Genomic DNA, 17,949 nt, shown 5'->3' with positions numbered 1-17,949 from the left:
ATGCGAGCTACAATCTGATTGGACAACGAGAAACCTTCGCCCGAAGTGTTTTTCTAACTATGTTAAAGATTTCTTTTAATAATATCATCAACGTTTCTCAGCACAAACACTGTGTGTGTCACCATTGATATTATGACTGATAAAATAAAAGTTAATCACTCTCTGTTAATGTGCTTTTATAATGTCTGTTTTTAGACAGAGCTTGTTATCAACAGACCTTTTGAGAAGGACGAATGAAATTTCCTGTGTGCAGTTTGCGCTGGAGCTGTACTATGTATATATTCATATACAGTAACAATTTTATTCATGGAAAGCTTTCTGGGCTGCTCAAAGGATCACAAAAGCACCATGCAGCACACTCACCAGTGAGTTTTGTTCAGTGTTTTGTCGAAGAGAATCATCAAAGTCGAATTGACTATTTGATAGGGTGTGTTTTATTAAAAAGCATGCCGTCACACTGGTAATTGACGTCACAGAACATATTGAGCCACCTCAAGCTGACCCCAAGGTAAGGCCATATCCCCTGATAACTATCAACGCTTTGGATAGGGGCCTGAAATCTGCACCTGCGCATTGGACAGCATGGTCGACCACGGTGTCGAGTTTCAGACCCGTCGCCCTTCGGGAGGGTCAGAGGTCAGCGTTCTTTACTTAACGAGGCCTAGTATTAGTATTTGATTTGATTGACTAATTTGGATTAAAATGAATTGAATAGCATGACATGAATATAGAAGATATTTCAACCTAGACCTTCTTATAGTCACAACCTAACTTATCCTTTTAACCTTATTGTGTGTGTGTGTTGTTGTTGTTGTTATTGTTGTTTTCTTTTCCTGACAGGGCAAGTGTGGGATGACACATGGGAACCTGCGCAACCTTATCTGTAAAACAGCCACCACAGGTTGCAGAGTTGGCACCACAAGTTCCCAGTTCAAAGTTCAACATGTTGAAATTCAACACAGAATAAAGTTAAAGTTCATCATAAAAGTTCAGAATGAAAATATGTACACATTTCAGTCAGTGTCAGTCTCTGTTTCACTCTATAACTGGCTTAAGTACATAAAACATATGAATCCAATAGATCAATAATATCTCACGTAATGTGTTCACAGCTCTCGATATCTCACATTTGTGGTTCTACTTCTCATTACACACATACACAAAAAATGGAAAAAAAATAATAGAATCAAAATAGGACAATTAAATATTTGGCTTTGTAGTACACAGTATAAGTAGGGTAGTAAAATATCAGTTTAGGAAGTCTATTGATATATATTGATCTATACTCAAATTTCAGACCCCTGCCTTAAAGCATTGATAAGTTAATCCCAAAAAGTCGCACGGGTCTGTTTAGTATGTTGTTCAGGGGCATGAGACGAGCGGATAGATGTTGGTCCGGTCTACGTCGGCCCAGTACTTTTCGATGGGCGGGGCCGAGAAAGGACGCTGTTACACGAATCTGCGCCCTCACTGCTGCCACAAAAATGCACCGAACTGCATGAAAACTCACTGTGTATTCTAAATGGGAGGTCTGGGTTAGGCTCCCAAAGTCCCAACTCTGTAGACCTTCTAGAAAGCTAACTAGCTCTACAGTGATGGGATTGTGACGGGACCAAAAAATCCCAGCAGAAGCTCCACGGCGTACGAATAGTCAATTTCAGCCTCCTACCTCAAAGCATTGTCAATTTATTCCCAAAAAGTGTCCAGAAAGGTGTGAACTCTGACCTTTCCAAAGGGGGTCGGGGGTGAAAAAAGGGCCCTGAAACCAAACAGGTGTTTTTAAGCCTGAACTATAGGCCTCGTACCTCGTAGTCCTAAGTACAGAACGGTGACCTCTGACCCTTCCGAAGGGCGCATGGGTCTGAAACTCGACACCGTGGTCGACCATGCTGTCCCATGCGCGAGTGCAGATTTTCAGGCCCCTATCTCAAAGCGTTGATGAGTTATCAGGGGATATGGCCTTGACCTTGGGGTCAGCGTGAGGTGGCTCAGATATGTTCTGTGACTGTCAATTTACCAGTGTGACGGCATGCTTTTAATAAACACCACCCTATCAAATATATCAATTCGACTTTTGATGATTTCTTCGACAAAAACATGACAAAAAACTCACATGGTGAGTGTGCTGCATGGTGCTTTTGTGATCCTTTGAGCAGCCCAGAAAGCTTTCCATGAATAAACTTGTTATGTATATTAATATATACACCGTACAGCTCCAGCGTAAATGCACACAGGATGAAATTCATTTGTCCTTCTCAAAAGGTCTGTTGATAACAGCTCTGTCTAAAAACAGACCTTTAAAAGCACATTAAACAAGAGTGATTACATTTTTATTTTATCAGTCATAATATCAATGGTGACACACACACGTGTTTGTGCTGAGAAACGTTGATGATATTATTAAAAGAATCTTTAACATAGTTAGAAAAACATTCCAGGCAGAGGGTCTCGGTTGTCCAATCAGATTGTAGTTCGCAAACGTCAGTGGTCGAGCATTCTGGGTAGTGTAGGCCTTTCCGCTATCCAAAACATAGGAATAAAGTTTATTTCTCCTAGAAGGAGAAAAAAACATACCGAGGGCCCAACATGAAGCATTTTATTGTTGAATTATCAGTGACACTTTGGCGTTGTTTTGTGTGAGAAACGTTGATGATATTATTAAAAAATCTTTAACAAACGAGAAAACTCTTCCAGGCAAGGGTCCTCGGTTGTCCAATCAGATTGTCGCTCGCAAATCGTCAGTGGACGAGCATTCTGGGTAGTGTATGGCCTTTCCACTATCCAAAACATAGGAATAAAAGTTTATTTCTCAGGCTAGAAGGAGAAAAAAAAATACTGAGGGCCACAACATGAGCTTATTCACTTAACTTATGTTGATTATCAGTGACACTTTGGCTGTTTGTGCTGGAAACGTTTGATGATATCAATAAAAGAAATCTTGACATAGTAAGAAAAACAGTTCCGGGCAGGGGTCCTCGGTTGCCAATCAATTGTAGCTTGCAGCGTCATGTATCTGTGGTCGGGTTATATTGGAGGTTAAGGACAGCTGGAGCTTGCTCGAGCAAAATTGAAGGCTTTTAGGTGCGCCTTATAGTGCGGAAAATACGGTACTCATATTTTCACACAGCATTCAAACCCTGACGTTCACTTGTAATGAAGCATTTTTATAGTGCGGTATTGCTATGTGTGCTATGATCTATTGGGCGTCTGGTACTGCAGGGGGTCCACCAAGTTTTGTCATAATAATTGACAATTTTCACCAAAATGAATGTTGAATGTGAAGATGGAGATAATTAAGAAACTACAAACAGCAGACGCATTTGCACTCCAACTGGATGAATCAGTGGACAAAGACACACAGCTCTTCACATTTAATATCCAATAATCATTTTGCAACTTTTTTTATCATAAACACATATAATACTAATACATTTTATTTCATAGGCACCTTTCTGTCACCCAAGTACACCTTACAATAAATAAAAGTAGACAGCAAATAACAGAAACAAACAAACAGAACCCTAAAAGTATATCAGATTACAAGAATACAACATTAAAAACAGGTTAAAATGGGACAATGCAATTGAATCAGATGGAAAAGGCGATTTTAAACAGGTGGGTTTTAAGTGCAGACTTGAATTGTGAGAGTGAGTTGATGTTCCTTATGACGGGGGATAAGAAGTTCCAGACAAAAACACGACAAAAAGCACAAAAACTCTCTAAAAACAACTTCGTTAAAAGGGCAGGACTCCACAGAGCCACAGCGAAGAAAACAAAAACGAACAAAAGAGAAAAAAGCCCAAAAAGTCAAAAAGCGACCTCAAAGGCTGGAGGAGCGTAACAGGCAGCATGCAGCTTTCGCACATGCGCACCAGGCTAATAACCCGGTATATAAATAGGTTAATAAAGTGAAATAGTTGAAAAGTAAATGTAAAAGTTATTACAGGCCAAGCTTAGAATGTGACACATTTTTAAACTATGAATTACATGTGGGGGTCTTTGTTCTGTTTGTCTCTTGTCCTAGGGGCTGAAAAAGACCTGTGGTATAAATAAATGAACATATTTGTGTGTAGCCATGTATTTATTTGTTTTTCTGTGCTCTGACTTTTAGCCATGAAGAGATAATCCACAGTCTGTATTATTATGTTGTACAGTATATTGTTATTGTGCGTCTAATTTTCTTGCTCCACCCTCTCCCCTCTTTCTTTGTGACCTCCCTCCAGAGCTTCTTGCACTTGAACCTCATCATGTCTCGTTTTAGGGGGGGCGAAGAGCAACAGCCAGACATGGTTCATAACCCAAACCCTGTCCCCAGGGATGACGAGTATTTGCCCTACCCAGCCTTGGCCCCCGTGGTTTTCTTTGGCATAAAACAAACCACAAGACCCCGTAACTGGTGTCTGAAAGTTGCCTGCAGCTTATATCCTTAATTATTGCTAGAAATCATTGTCTGATGCCTGGTAAGACTAAGTATGTGTCATAATTGACCAGGTCAAGGATTTCATGCTTGGGGTGTAGTTAGTGTCATGCACAAATCAATACCATATAAAATGTCACATTGTGTCTGCCTTAGAGAGACATTTTTGGAGGAGATTTTAACTGTGCTCTCAACCCAGTGTTGGATATATCCACCCAAATTCATACAACATGAGCAAACTAGAAACACTCTGATTAACTATGTGAAGGATCTTCGATTAATTGAATTCTGGAGACGGCAGAAACCAAACAAAAAGGAGCTCATATAAAACTCACTGATTACTTTTTCATTTCTTTGGAACTGCTGTTCAGTTGCTACAACAGTAGAGTAATTCAGTATGTATGGAGGTTTAGTATACATACAATCATAAAACACTTTATGAATTTGGCCATTATTAGTCCAATCTGGTGCTTCTATCATACAACCCTCGATCCTCTGTTGATGATTTATTTGATGTCTGAATACGTATACGTGTTTTGACTTAACATCTTCCTTCACATGGTTGGAATATGTATCCAAACTGATGGCGCTGCTCAGCTGTGCCATTGTGTGCATGTACAAGCCCTATGAGGAGCCCTCAAACCTACTTAAGGTTAGTGTGTACATGTACATTTATTGTGTTACACACTTTCTGCATTGCTTCTGCTGTATGTCTAACTGTATTTTTTCATTGTACCTGTCCAGATCTTGGAGCCTCTGACATTCAGCTTCTTCATGGTGGAGATGCTCTTGAAGATGCTGGCCCTGGGAGTCTTTGGCTATCAAGGAAGTTACCTAAGCAACAACTGGAACAAGTTTGACGTCTTCATCAACACTGTGAAGTTAGTATCCCGCAGTGCCTCACCCTCATGCAGACCACAGCAGTCCTTACAAAATATCATGATATAACATGAAGTATTAGATTGTGTGTACATTTCCAATTGAAAAATGAGATAATACAAAATAAAATAGCCTGTTTCTGTCCCTTCAGTGCAGTAGATTATGTTCTGGCTTTCCTCGGCATCAACTGGCAGATCTCTAAATCGCTGGAGCCAATGCGTCTGATTGGCAGAATATCGAGTAAGTCGACAAGAGAGAGAATCTAAAGAAAAAAGTTCAAACTGTTAAGTTCAAAATGAATTTGAGCATAATTTAAATTGCTGCAAATCTGTAATGATTTGTAACTAATGAATTGTTTTAGTTTAGACAAAATGTTGAATCTTTATGAATAAGATGAACACTAATTCATATTATTCATTATGAACATTCAATAACAGCACTGCAGTATTATTTCTGTATGGCAGAACACTGCTGTCAGTAACAGACTATTACTATGGGTAATAGTCTCTGGAGGACTACAGCAGTCACAAGAAAAACATCTTTAAAGTGACAAGATAAATAATTAGACACAAAATATTGATTTTTTAGTAATCAGACGTTTAATAAGCAGGATAATGTGCAGCAAGTGGGTCATTATTGCAAAATAAACCCTGACATCATGATGCAGGACCTGGAGTCATCCTGCTTATTTACCAGACATTTTTATTTTTGTCGTACCTCCATCCCAGTTTTGTAGTTTTCTGTTTGCTGCTGTAAGTGGAACACATTTCTTTTTTTTTTAGTATGTGCCTTTATTTTATGTTCTTCCTCTAGAAGCATCATCTTTACCCACTGACCTGTTTGGTTTCCCTGTAGTTTTCTTTCTTTTATGGGATTCTGTGTAACATCCTTAAGTTGGTCCCTAAGCAAAGGAGAAATAAAGCTAAAGTCTTATGTTTAATGAGGAAATTGAAGGTGTTTAGTGTGACTGGCTCTTGGAATCTTGTTGTTGATACATGAGCTTCGAGGTTTCAGAACTGTTTTTCCATTTTGTCCAACGCCACGGACGCCCTGTTTGTAACACTGCAAATACAGAAATACTGCCATACTTTGATCTGAACTCTGACGGCATCTTTTTGTTTTGATCTGTGTAGGTATGCGAGCCTTGATGAAAGTCCTCCTAGACATGATGCCTATGCTCATAAATGTTTTCATCCTCTACTTCTTCATCATCAACGTCTTTGCCGTCGTGGGAGTCCAGCTGTGGGCAGGGAAGCTGCGCAATCGCTGCTTCCTGGGAGAGGACATTATCGGGTGAGGAAACTTCGCGCTGTGCTCTTCCACTGTTTGCATCTTGTTCCTTGTTCCTTGCACAGTGTGTGCTTAAATCTGCTGAAATTACCTCCAGATATCGCTTACAGTCCAAAATAAGAAAATAAAATGAAGTCAGAGCCAGCAAATGTTTTTTTCCTGTCAACAGAAAACAATAGCCTACAAAACACACAGCTTTGTTAAATACACTGTTAAATACTACATATATTTAGTTTAAGCAACCAAAATCTGGTGCCTGGTTGCCAGATCAGCAACCACTTTACTTCTCACCATACGAGCTGCTGTATGTAAACAGCACAAAGACAAAAAGCTGTGAAATCTAAAAACTATATATTGATATTTATGGTTGATCAATTCTAGTCCATATAGGCAGTTTTTCTAATTCTATGCAGGAAGTACAATGTGTCCATGAGTCCATTCTACGAGCCCGAGGACAGTGAAAGATACCCCTTCATCTGTTCACTTGGCAAGCACGGGATGCGGCGCTGCAGTGGTGTACCGCCTTCCAGAGACAATGGCAAACTCTGCTCAGTGGCTGCTCCTGACAATGCTTCAGCTGCAAGTCACTCCTTCAGGATGGTCGGTGATGTCAGTACTGAAGAATGTATTAACTGGCACATGTACTACAATGTCTGTCGCACCGGGAATCACAACCCTCACAGGGGAGCCGTCAACTTCGACAACATCGGCTACGCCTGGATGACCATATTCCAGGTGAGAGGACAGACACTTGGATGGAGAGGCCTGGCTCCAACCCTCTTCTACTCCACCCCTCCCTACCTTATTTTCGTTGTGGTGTTATTATGTCTCATAAGTTGTTGTAGCCATTTTTAGGTTGATACCATTTGTTACCACTCTTTGACTATCTCTGTGATTTAACCGGATATTGGCACATCTGTCCTGGAAATTGCTCAGAAACCTGCTTAATGTTCATAAACCTAGGTAAGCCAGAAATATCGGAATAGTTTGTGAAGTTTCATGAGGCTGTGATCGTCGTAGAGGTCACAACAGGTCATTTAATGCAGCTCAAAAAATGCTCATCGACTCCACAACAGTCTCAGCTTTCCAGGAAGACCCAATCGATGCAATTTCAATACTGGTCAGAGACCCCAGTATGCAGAAATGTAAATATAAAATGTTGCCATGTAGTAACATATTCTTTCTATCACTCTGCTCCGAGGTTGTCATGCTGGAGGGATGGACAGAGATTATGTTTTATGTCATGGACGCACATTCCTTTTGGAGTTTTGTCATTCTCATACCTGTCACCATTGTAAGTATGCACTCCATCTTTGTTTGTGATTTTGTTTACAACCTACAAACAAATATTCTGCAATACTCCTGCATACTTGTGGTCTGTAACGTTGTTGAAAGTGTAAAGATCTGTTTAAACGTTAAAATCGTTTAAATCTGAGGTTTGGTTTGACCTAAAATATCAGGTCCATTGCCCAGAGCCAATGTCCAGAATCATTGGAACACAGATTTTCGCTGTAATCCTGAAATCTTCTCTAATATCTGCTCTCCATGCTTCCAATCTGTCTCTGGATGATTCCTTTTAATGAGCACCAGAGTCCCATAAAATAGGGACTAGAAATCTGTAAATTTGTTTTGATGTTTCAATTGTTTTTTTTTGGTATGTCATACTCCTCACATATTTGCTCAAAGGTAAGTAGTTTGCCATCTCTGTATAGATATGCTACACATTGCACGCCTTTGGTTGCCCAAAGCTTGAAACGGCCATCAGCCCGTCCTGGTGTAGTGTTATCATTTACCCACATGGGGCAGAGATGGAGCAGGGATGTCTCCAATATGCTGGTGTCCGTGATACCAAATGTTCATGGCAAGTCTTTTAAATCTGATGAATATGGATATAGTTTGAGATCTGATGTAGTCGTTTGCTCAATATTTACCCAAGCTGGACGAGTACTGGAGCAAAGTACACAGCTGAAACAAGCAACACAGTGAATTTGACAAGAAGAAGCCTGTTACAAATGTATGGAAGAAAACATAATACAGACAGAGAAGTGTGTAAAACATCCTAAAATATCAGGAAAACTCATCTTCATCATCATATTTAACAATAACAGTTGTCAGGCCTAACAGCAGATCTGAGAGGCCCTTTGCATGATAATGAGTTCAGCGACATAGTCTAAGACAAGAGTAAGCTTCTGAAAGAAACTGGTTACCACTACGAGGAGGCTAAAACTGCTGTGGTGTCCCAAGAGCAGTTCTTCTTCTTCTTCTTCAATAGCCTCCCTTTACCTCCCAAACCAGATGGGCTCCTTCGTCATGATGAACGTGTGTGCAGTCGTCATCGTCAACCAGTTCACGGAGAGCGCACAGAGGGATACGGGACAGCGGGGTGCTGGTGCTGCGTCCATCGCATGGCTCTGTTACATGTTGACCTCCTCTCTGCGGGTCATCTCCTCTATATACAACAGGTTAGTGATACAGCCCTATTCTTGCTAGAGCTTCAAAGAGAAGAGTGAGAGAGGAGTGTAAAACTATACTGAAATGGTTTTTGGTTCTTAAACCCACAACTTCAAATAAACACCACAAACACTGGAAAAAGTGTAAAATATGGGCCCTTAAAAAGATTCACCTCGATAAAACAACAGAAAAATATTTAATGAAGTAAAAGTAAAAAGAAAATGAAAAATTCAAGTGAAATCATTAAAGTTACATTAGAAAATTAGATCACTGATGAGACCCCCAAAAAACAAAGAAACACACACACGCACACACACACTGTCAGTAGAGAACAGTGTGACAGTAACACAGTTTTCACGTATTCACTGTTCATCATGTCTTGCCTTTTTCCAGTAGGCGACATAACACGGTGCAGCCTCAGGACAGCATGGAGGGTTCCTTAATGGTGAGACTTGTTAAGCTTTCTGCAGCAGCGATGTCACCTCACTGACCAAAAGTCACTTCACTGACTCCCCCATCCTCCAGGTTCACATCTGGGCGCCGTTCAAGAGAAAACTGAAGTACATCGTGGACAGTAAGCTGTTCACCCAAGGGATCATGTTTGCCATTTTCTTCAGCGTGGTCTCCATGGCCATAGAGCACCACGGGCAGGTGAAGTAGTGTTTGAGCCTGCTTACTGTTTGGTGTCTATATCTGTCTGCCCCTCTGTCCTTTCTTGCTCTCTCGCTTCATTCCTTTCCATCATCTCTTCCCACAGTCTAAGGAGCTGACACAGATGCTACAGGTCACTAACATCGTCTTCATCATCATATTTATCGTGGAGATGGCCATGAAGCTGCTGGTTCTCTCAGGAGCGTACTTCTGGGACCCAAACAATGTCTTTGACTTTGTTATCGTCATCAGCAGGTAATATGATCGCATACTGTGACATTTACAGGAAATAATCTGCTCACACTTCATCCAGATCACTCGTTTTACAAAGTCCTCAAGTTGTTGTGTTTGGGTTCATTGTTAAGTTGTTCTGTTCTGTTTGTCTTTTGATCATGAACACAAAAACAAAGACTTGTAATGATTTTCAGGTCTTTATAAGCATGGAAAAATAAAAGAACATATATTTGTTGGCACTTTGTGTGGTGCTTTTTAAGTACAGTCCATTTACCTTTTACATGGTTACAGTTTTTTGGTTGTTGTTTTTTTTTTGTGGTCTTCAGTGTGTGGGAGGTGATCGCTAAAGCCGACAGCAGGTTGTCCATTCTGCGTGTGTTTCGTCTGCTGCGGTTCGTGAGGCTGGTTAAATTCCTCCCTCACCTGAAGAGACAGCTGCTCGTGCTGAAGAGGACCATACAGGAGGCCGCCGTGCTCTGTGGGCTGCTGCTCGTTGGCATACTGGTTTTTAGGCACGTGTACGCATCCAGAGACACAAATCCTTCCTCCTCAGAAATGCTCATTCTGTCACTATAACGATGATTCTGACTGAATTCTCCTTGTTTGGCTGCAGTGTGCTGGGTATGCAGCTGTTCGGGAATAAATTCAGCTTCCAGACAAAGAATGGAGTCACCGTCGCTGATCGAAAAAACTTTGACAGCATACTCTGGTCCATGGTCACTGTGTTCCAGGTTGGTTTTTGACTTTCTAATTTGAGGCTTCGTCATAGTTTTATACCTTAATCTCTGTCTGTGTCACTCTCTCTGGCAATCCAGGTTTTGACTATGGAGGACTGGAATCTGGTGCTATACAACGCCATGTCCGCCACCTCACCCTGGGCTGCTCTCTACTTTGTCGGGCTCATTGTGTTGGAAAAACATATTCTTCTCAATATACTCATGGGCATAGTGGTTGAGAGCTTCCAGGAAAAGGTATGGGTCTCTGTCTTAGTTTTCTCCTAGAGCTAGATGTTTTGTTTTTAAGTATGGCACACTAAAACAGTTCAACTCTTTTTCCTGTTGTTACAGTGCACCAGCTCCCCTCTCTCTTCCTGCACCAATCTGGCTCACTTGAGCCCTTCAGACAACAATGAGGAGAATGTACGTTCTTAAGATTTCAAATGGTTACAGTTTGGAGAATTTCCTACCTTCACAACTTCGCTCAGCTGAATTTTGTCCTGAATGTTCCAGGACCCCATGAGACCGGACTGCTCCCCCTCCGGTCATAGCTCCACTGAGATGAACACAGAGGAAGAGACAGGCACCAATGAGGTGAAAAGAAGTTCTTTTGGCTGGGATGCACCGACAAGGAATCATTTTTAAACCTGACTAAACCTCAAACCTGAAAAAATGCTTAAACTGTACATTATTTTGCACTGAGCATCTTAAAACTAAAAACTTTGACCCCTAGATTACATTTAATTCTGCTACACTCAGACTTAAAATGTGCTGTAGTTGTGTTGCAGTGATAACTTTTTTTGCATTTTTTGTTGTGCAACAGATCGTCAGAGTGCAAGAGTTAATATTGGGTGAAGATTTTATGAAGTTCTACACAGAAATATATATAATAAAAATAAGAACAAGTATTTTGTTCATGCTTTGGTTAAAGAAAGGTGACCGATGCGTAACTATTCACCCCTGCAGAGATTTTTGAACCGGATACAGAGAGTGCTCCGCTGGTGCAAAGAGCATGAAGACTAGACACTGTACATACTGTCTCCACAGAACAGGCAAGTCTCAGATGTGCCACAGATGTTTATTAGTAACTACGGCTGGGCTGATGTAGGACAATTCTAAATGCTTTGATATTAAGCCAACACTAGAATAAAGTTGACTGAAATGACTAAAAAGTAGCTGTCTAATAAGTGGAATAATGTTCAGTGACAGGATGATGCTAATTGAAGTGTGTGTTTTTGTGTCTTAGGCTGCGTGTCTGTTGCCAACGTTTTATCTCTCACGTGATGTTTGACCGCGTCATTCTGTTCTTCATTCTCCTCAATTGTGTCACCATTGCTATGGAGAGACCTGGAATATCCCCTGAAAGTGGGGTGAGACATAGACTGTGTATAAAGATGGATCCCAACATGAGTTTGATTAAGTGTAATACTAAATGAGTCTCACTCTGCCTTTTAGGAGCGATGGATCATTGATATATCCTGTTACGTGTTCTCCACCATCTTCCCTATAGAGATGCTTATCAAGGTAAACCCCAGTTTTGTGGTTATTGTGAAACGGCATTTGTATCAGCCAATCTGTCGTTTCCTGTCATTTCTGTAGCTCAGATTGTTTTAAAGAATCCAGAATTGATGTGTTGTTGCTGTAACACCAGGTCCTGGCTCACGGTTTGGTGTTTGGCAAGGAGACCTACTGCCGCTCTCCCTGGAATGCTGTGGATGGTCTGCTGGTGGTTCTGTCTGTAGTCGACACCATTGTCTCTCTGACCAGCAGCGGCAAGAATAATAAGCTGGGAATCCTCAAAGTTTTGCGCCTGCTGCGCACACTTCGCCCACTGAGGTCTGTCGGTGGATTGTGTGTGCAGATGTGTCAGCTCTCTGTAGGTGTGTGTGCTGGTTCTAACAAACATCTGTTCGTTCATGTTTGGGCTGTTCCAGGGTTATCAAGCGAGCACCGAAACTGAAGTTGGCCGTGGAAGCTCTGATCGCCTCAATTAAACCCATCGGGAACATCGTTCTCATCTGCTGTGCCTTCTTCTTGTTCTATGGCATCCTCGGTGTGCAGGTGACACACACACAGTTTTATGTCATCTTCAATCACAGATGAAGCTACAATATGAAAATGAACAACATGACCCATGTTTGGTTCAGCGCAATCCAAAGATCTTCAGTTTACTGAAGAACGAAAGAAAGCAGAAAATATTTGTGATGATCAAAACAGTTGTAGTTCTATTCTGCTAGCTTTGATGCCACTGAGATGAAGCTCAGCACAGATGTTGAAATAACACCCACCTCTGTGTCTGTCTTCACCAAAACACTGTAGCTGTTCAAAGGGAAGTTCTTCTACTGTGCGGGTCAGGACACAAGAAACATCACCAGCAAGTCTGAGTGCCTGTCAGCCGACTATCAATGGGTCCGAAAGACGTACCACTTCGACAACCTGCCTCAGGTACGAGGAGACTAGGGTGGATACGGTTTGCATTCATGGTAGCACAGCGTGCAACAAATGAGGTAGAAAATAAGAATCAGGAACACTTCAGTCATTAAAAAAGCTCAAGATCCACATGCAGATTAAAAACAACAAGTTAAGAGAGCTGAGCCATATTCAGCTAACTGGCATGAGTTTGTAAACTGTATCAAACTTGTCTTATGGAATATCCCAACCTGGAAAATGTCTGCGTGTATTTGGACTTAATGGTTATTTCTTTTTTTCCCATTCAGGCTCTGTTGTCCTTGTTTGTAATGTTCTCTAAGGACAGCTGGGTGAACATCATGTACGATGGACTGGATGCTGTTGAAGTAGACAAACAGGTATGTTTGCGGATTTGACACGGTGAGGGAACAATGGACAACGCAGACTACAACTGCAGCTGACCATTGTCCTCACCATCGATTCATCTGTCCGTCATTTTCCTGATTGAATTTATTTTCGGCTCAAAAAACTTAATCCATGATCAAAATAGTTAGCAATTAATTCAATGTTTGACAGCTAATCGACTAATTGTTGGAGCTCAATGCAGACTTGATGTTCACTGTGATAAATGACACAATTCAAGCCAGTTTCATGGGTCTGCTGATTCATTTTCTTATTATATAGAAACCAAATGGAAACTCTTAGAAAAAATACATCACACACATAAACATGATCTGTAGTTCAAGAGTAACGGTGGTATTATTGAACCTGGATCCAACGTCATCCTTATGCTGAAAGTGTTAATGCATCCAGCACGTGTCAGTCTGCGGAGAGGAATGTCTAAATCTGTCTCTTCTCTTCTCTCAGCCCGTGCAGAACCACAATGAGTGGATGCTCCTTTTTTTCATCTCCTTCATGATCATAAGCTTTGTTCTGCTCGACATGTTCATCGGCGTGATGGTGGACACCTTCCGTCAGTGTCAGCAGGAGCAGAAAATCAAAGACGAGTGGTTACGAGAAGAAGAAGACCAAACGCAGGTGGAGTGCGGCGGTAAGAGGAGTGGTGGTCTATGTTTGGTTTTTTTCAGTGTTGTCTTTAAGAGTCTGAAAAAAACAAAAGAGAAAGACTGTGTGAATGTCTGCATCTTTGTGTGTGTGTGTGTGTGTGTGTGTGTGTGTGTGTGTGTGTGTTTCAGAGCCTGTGCAGCCGTATTACACACACTACTCTCACATGCGTCAGTTAATCTATGATCTGTGTGTCAGCGACTTCCTGGAGTACTTCATGACAGCCATAGTTTGCATCAGTGTGTTGATGATGGCTTTCGAACACTATAATCAACCTGAGGTAATGCACACACACACGCAGTCAGTGACAGAGACAAGAGATTGATTTGACTCCGATTAAATGAACCTCTGTGTGTGTGTGTGTGTGTGTGTGTGTGTGTGTTCAGTATATAGAGAAACTTGTAGAGTATTTCTTCTATGTGTTCACCGCCATCCTGTTAATGGAGATCCTGCTGAAGCTCGTGGCATTTGGCGTCCTGAGGTTCTTTAAAATGAGGTAGCATCAGCACGATGTTTCATTTCCTGATTCTCCTGCTTTTACATGTTAGGCACTGGAAGAAGTTTTATATGGCAAACCTGCGTGTGTGTGTGTGTGTGTGTGTGTGTGTGTTTAGGTGGAATCTTCTGGACGTTGGTGTCGCCTTGATTTCCATCATCAGCATTGTCGTGGACAAGACAAAAGCACATGTAATTCCCATTAATCCCAGCATCCTGAGAGTCTGCAGAGTACTCCGACTAGCACAAGGTATACACACACACACACACACACACGAGTTACACACAAGTTAAATTGAAGAAAAATGATATTTTTCATGCACCGGTCAATTTTGAGATCTGTTACTCTTTTCTTTCCACGTCTTCTTTTTCAAAATTGAATTGTCACTTTGTCCGTTTGTGTTCGTCCATTTCGGAGAATTCTTCATGTCAAAAAGTGTGTGCTGTGTATGACCTGTAACTACGCGCTGTTTGTCTTTTCAGTGCTGAAGGCCAAAAGGCTCAGACTTCTGCTGAGAACCATCATCAAGACGTTATCACATGTAAACAGACTCTGTTGCTTTTGTTGTTGTTGTTGTTGGATTCATCATAAATGTAAAGTGAATTAAAAAAACAGGTTTTCACATGTGAGGGATTTGTTTGGTGTTTTGGTGGATATATAAATGTTTGCACAGCTGTCACTTTTATTATTAAATCTGAATATTAATGAATAAATCAGACAGGGCCGTCATTAAACTCAGTTTAAACTCTGTACAGCAGCATTTCTCATTGTCTGATCATGTAAAGGAATATTTGACAGTTGTCCACAGATGGAGGAAGTGTTGAGTTTGCATCAACAGTGAAACACAAAGTGAACACAGTGCTTAAAAAACAGTGTTCATTCTAAATGAAAGCCTATCTCTAATTAAAGGTCTGTGTTCGAGTGTTTATACTATGTTTATTGTTTGTCGTGCCGCTGATTTAACATGGATTTTGATTCTTTGGATCTCAGGTTGAAAACATTTGTCTGCTCTTCATGTTCTTCTTCTTCATCTACGCTGTGCTGGCAGTGGAGCTCTTTGGCAGGCTTTGTGAGTCACACCACGAGCTGAACACACACTGTTACTGCTGCTTTAACTCAACCTCAGAAGACAAAGAAACGTTTAGTTTGAGCTAATCCTTCCATGAAATCATATTGATGATGCATTTAAGTCTTGAATTCTGACTGAAAACCACCACTCTGCTGGATTTCATTGGTTGAAACTGACATAAATCAATCTCTGCATGTCTGTATTCAACAGCATGCAGCGACCATAACCCGTGTCACGGTCTGTATTCAACAGCATGCAGCGACCATAACCCGTGTCACGGTTTACATCGGTATGCCAACTTCAGGCATTTTGGGATGGCCCTGCTGACGCTCTACCAAGTGTGCACCGGAGACAACTGGAGCGGGATTATGAGAGTATGCACACACTACATACACACATAGCTCTATACATACGTATAGGGATAATAATATTAGGAACAGCAACAGAGCAGGTTAGCAGAGAAGGCTGCAGTGGGAAGTGAAAGAGGGTGAACCCTGAAGTTGGTTCAAACTTTTAAATGGCTCACAAATAAACAAATACAATAACTCTTTATCAATATTTAAAATGCATTCAATTTATTAACATTTATTTCATGATTTTCTAATCATTACTTGCTCTGGAAATAGAAAATGAGTTGTCACCTTACTTCTGTACAATTCTTCTCATCACTGTGGTTCTAAACATTTACATCTTGCTCTATGTATCTCAAGGACACGTTGAGGTTGTGTCGTCCTGGTGACGATGGCTGCCTTAGTTACCTGCACTGGGCCTCTCCCATCTGGTTCACCAGCTTTGTGGTCATGGGGCAGTTTATGCTGGTCAACCTGGTGGTGGCAACGATCATGCAAGCTCTGGAGGAAAGCAACGAGGTACGACAAAATGCACAGAGCAAGAAAGTACACAGACATAAAGCCAGCCTGTGGTTAGAACAGCTCCTCATACTTTTTGATCATATGGTACTTATTACAGGGAAAACACATTGTCTTTATTTTTGTATCATTGTAACAGAGAAACTACTTGTGCACATCAGGTCAGCTGAACATGAGAGAGTCAAACAATTCGACATATACTAAGTTTCCATTAACAAATACATTTTCAATTAGTGTTCATTTGGGTTTCAGATGAGAAGTGAGAGATTCACATATAAACTCAAATAAAATTAAATCAAATCAAAGTGTCAGAATTTGAAATGAAACGGATCACCACACAAAAAGCATCGATCAAAGTGCTATCTAAGTACATTTACTCAGTACTTAAGTACAAATCTGAGTATTTTAATGTCATGCCAGGAAAATGTTTTTACATTTTACCCCACTACAATGACAGTATTTCCAAGTTTGTGTCACTAGTTGCTCAACAAATCAAGATTCTGACAATCATTCACTTTTCTTTGGATCATTTGAATGTATTTGTAATGACGTTGAGATTTGGACAAAACAAACATTGTGACACAGTGTCACTGTGTGTCACTTTCAGGCCTTTTGACTATTTTTCAGAAATTTTACAAACCTAAATAATCAATCAAATCATGGAGAAGATGAATCCAGAATGAAAAGAATCACGAGTTAAAGTCAGAGTAGTTTAGTTAGAAGCACTTTAAAATCTGACAGGCAAAAAGATTGTGCTGGAGGAGGAAATATAAGAATCATTTTGACTGTGACAGAAGAATATTTTAACGTTACAGAACAAGGCCATTAACCTCCCACCCCAGGAAGGGGAAGCAGAACACGACACTGTCCGCAGCCTCCAGGACAGTGAGTCAGACACTGAAGAAGGAAGCTGATCTGAAGCCACGAGTTCCTTGAATGATTTCATGTGTAAATAACAAATGTTTATGTTGTATATGTATGTGATTTGAATCCACGTGATGGCTATTGATTGAGTGTATTGCACACTGTATATATTGATGTTTGTTTTATTGTTTTATGTGTAAATAACATGCAGAAGTTGTATGTGAACTGGATTCGAAGCCGCCCTGTTGATTTTAGTCCAACAGAATGAATTAAAACATGTATTTGTACATGTATATGTGTATATTGACGATTTTATAGAAATTATTTTAAGCGGTTATACAAACAGTTGATGTTGATTTTATTTCAATAAAATGTTTTGGAGACATTTCATTTTCTAGTAATTATTACCTTGATTAAAGTTGTAATATAAACTGTGTGAATCATAATAAAATAAACTTTTTGTATAGCACTTTTCAAAACACACTGAGATCAAATAGTACATTCAAGGAGTACAGACAAGGAGATAATCATTAACTTCA

General features: G+C 40.6%; 1 protein-coding gene across 1 annotated transcript; it reads left to right on the top strand.

Moving 5' to 3' along the window:
* Positions 1–4,228: 4,228 nt before the first annotated feature.
* LOC104933630 (voltage-dependent T-type calcium channel subunit alpha-1I) lies at positions 4,229–17,766 on the top strand. The gene is given in 34 exon segments (XM_027289846.1): positions 4,229–4,420; positions 4,976–5,069; positions 5,162–5,298; positions 5,448–5,536; positions 6,430–6,589; positions 7,000–7,321; positions 7,788–7,880; positions 8,882–9,048; positions 9,431–9,482; positions 9,563–9,688; positions 9,795–9,943; positions 10,249–10,434; positions 10,536–10,653; positions 10,738–10,893; positions 10,990–11,061; positions 11,152–11,232; positions 11,462–11,489; positions 11,605–11,660; positions 11,662–11,690; positions 11,885–12,008; positions 12,094–12,162; positions 12,290–12,474; positions 12,573–12,699; positions 12,958–13,083; positions 13,356–13,445; positions 13,915–14,098; positions 14,244–14,392; positions 14,499–14,608; positions 14,727–14,857; positions 15,091–15,149; positions 15,599–15,677; positions 15,930–16,051; positions 16,388–16,546; positions 17,362–17,766. Coding segments are annotated over 34 exon segments (4,062 nt in total). The 5' UTR covers positions 4,229–4,286; the 3' UTR covers positions 17,461–17,766.
* Positions 17,767–17,949: the final 183 nt, after the last annotated feature.

The sequence above is a fragment of the Larimichthys crocea genome, chromosome XVII, assembly GCF_000972845.2.
Source record: "Larimichthys crocea isolate SSNF chromosome XVII, L_crocea_2.0, whole genome shotgun sequence".
NCBI classification, from domain to species: Eukaryota; Metazoa; Chordata; class Actinopteri; family Sciaenidae; genus Larimichthys; species Larimichthys crocea.
This window is presented reverse-complemented; position numbering and strand designations above follow the sequence as displayed.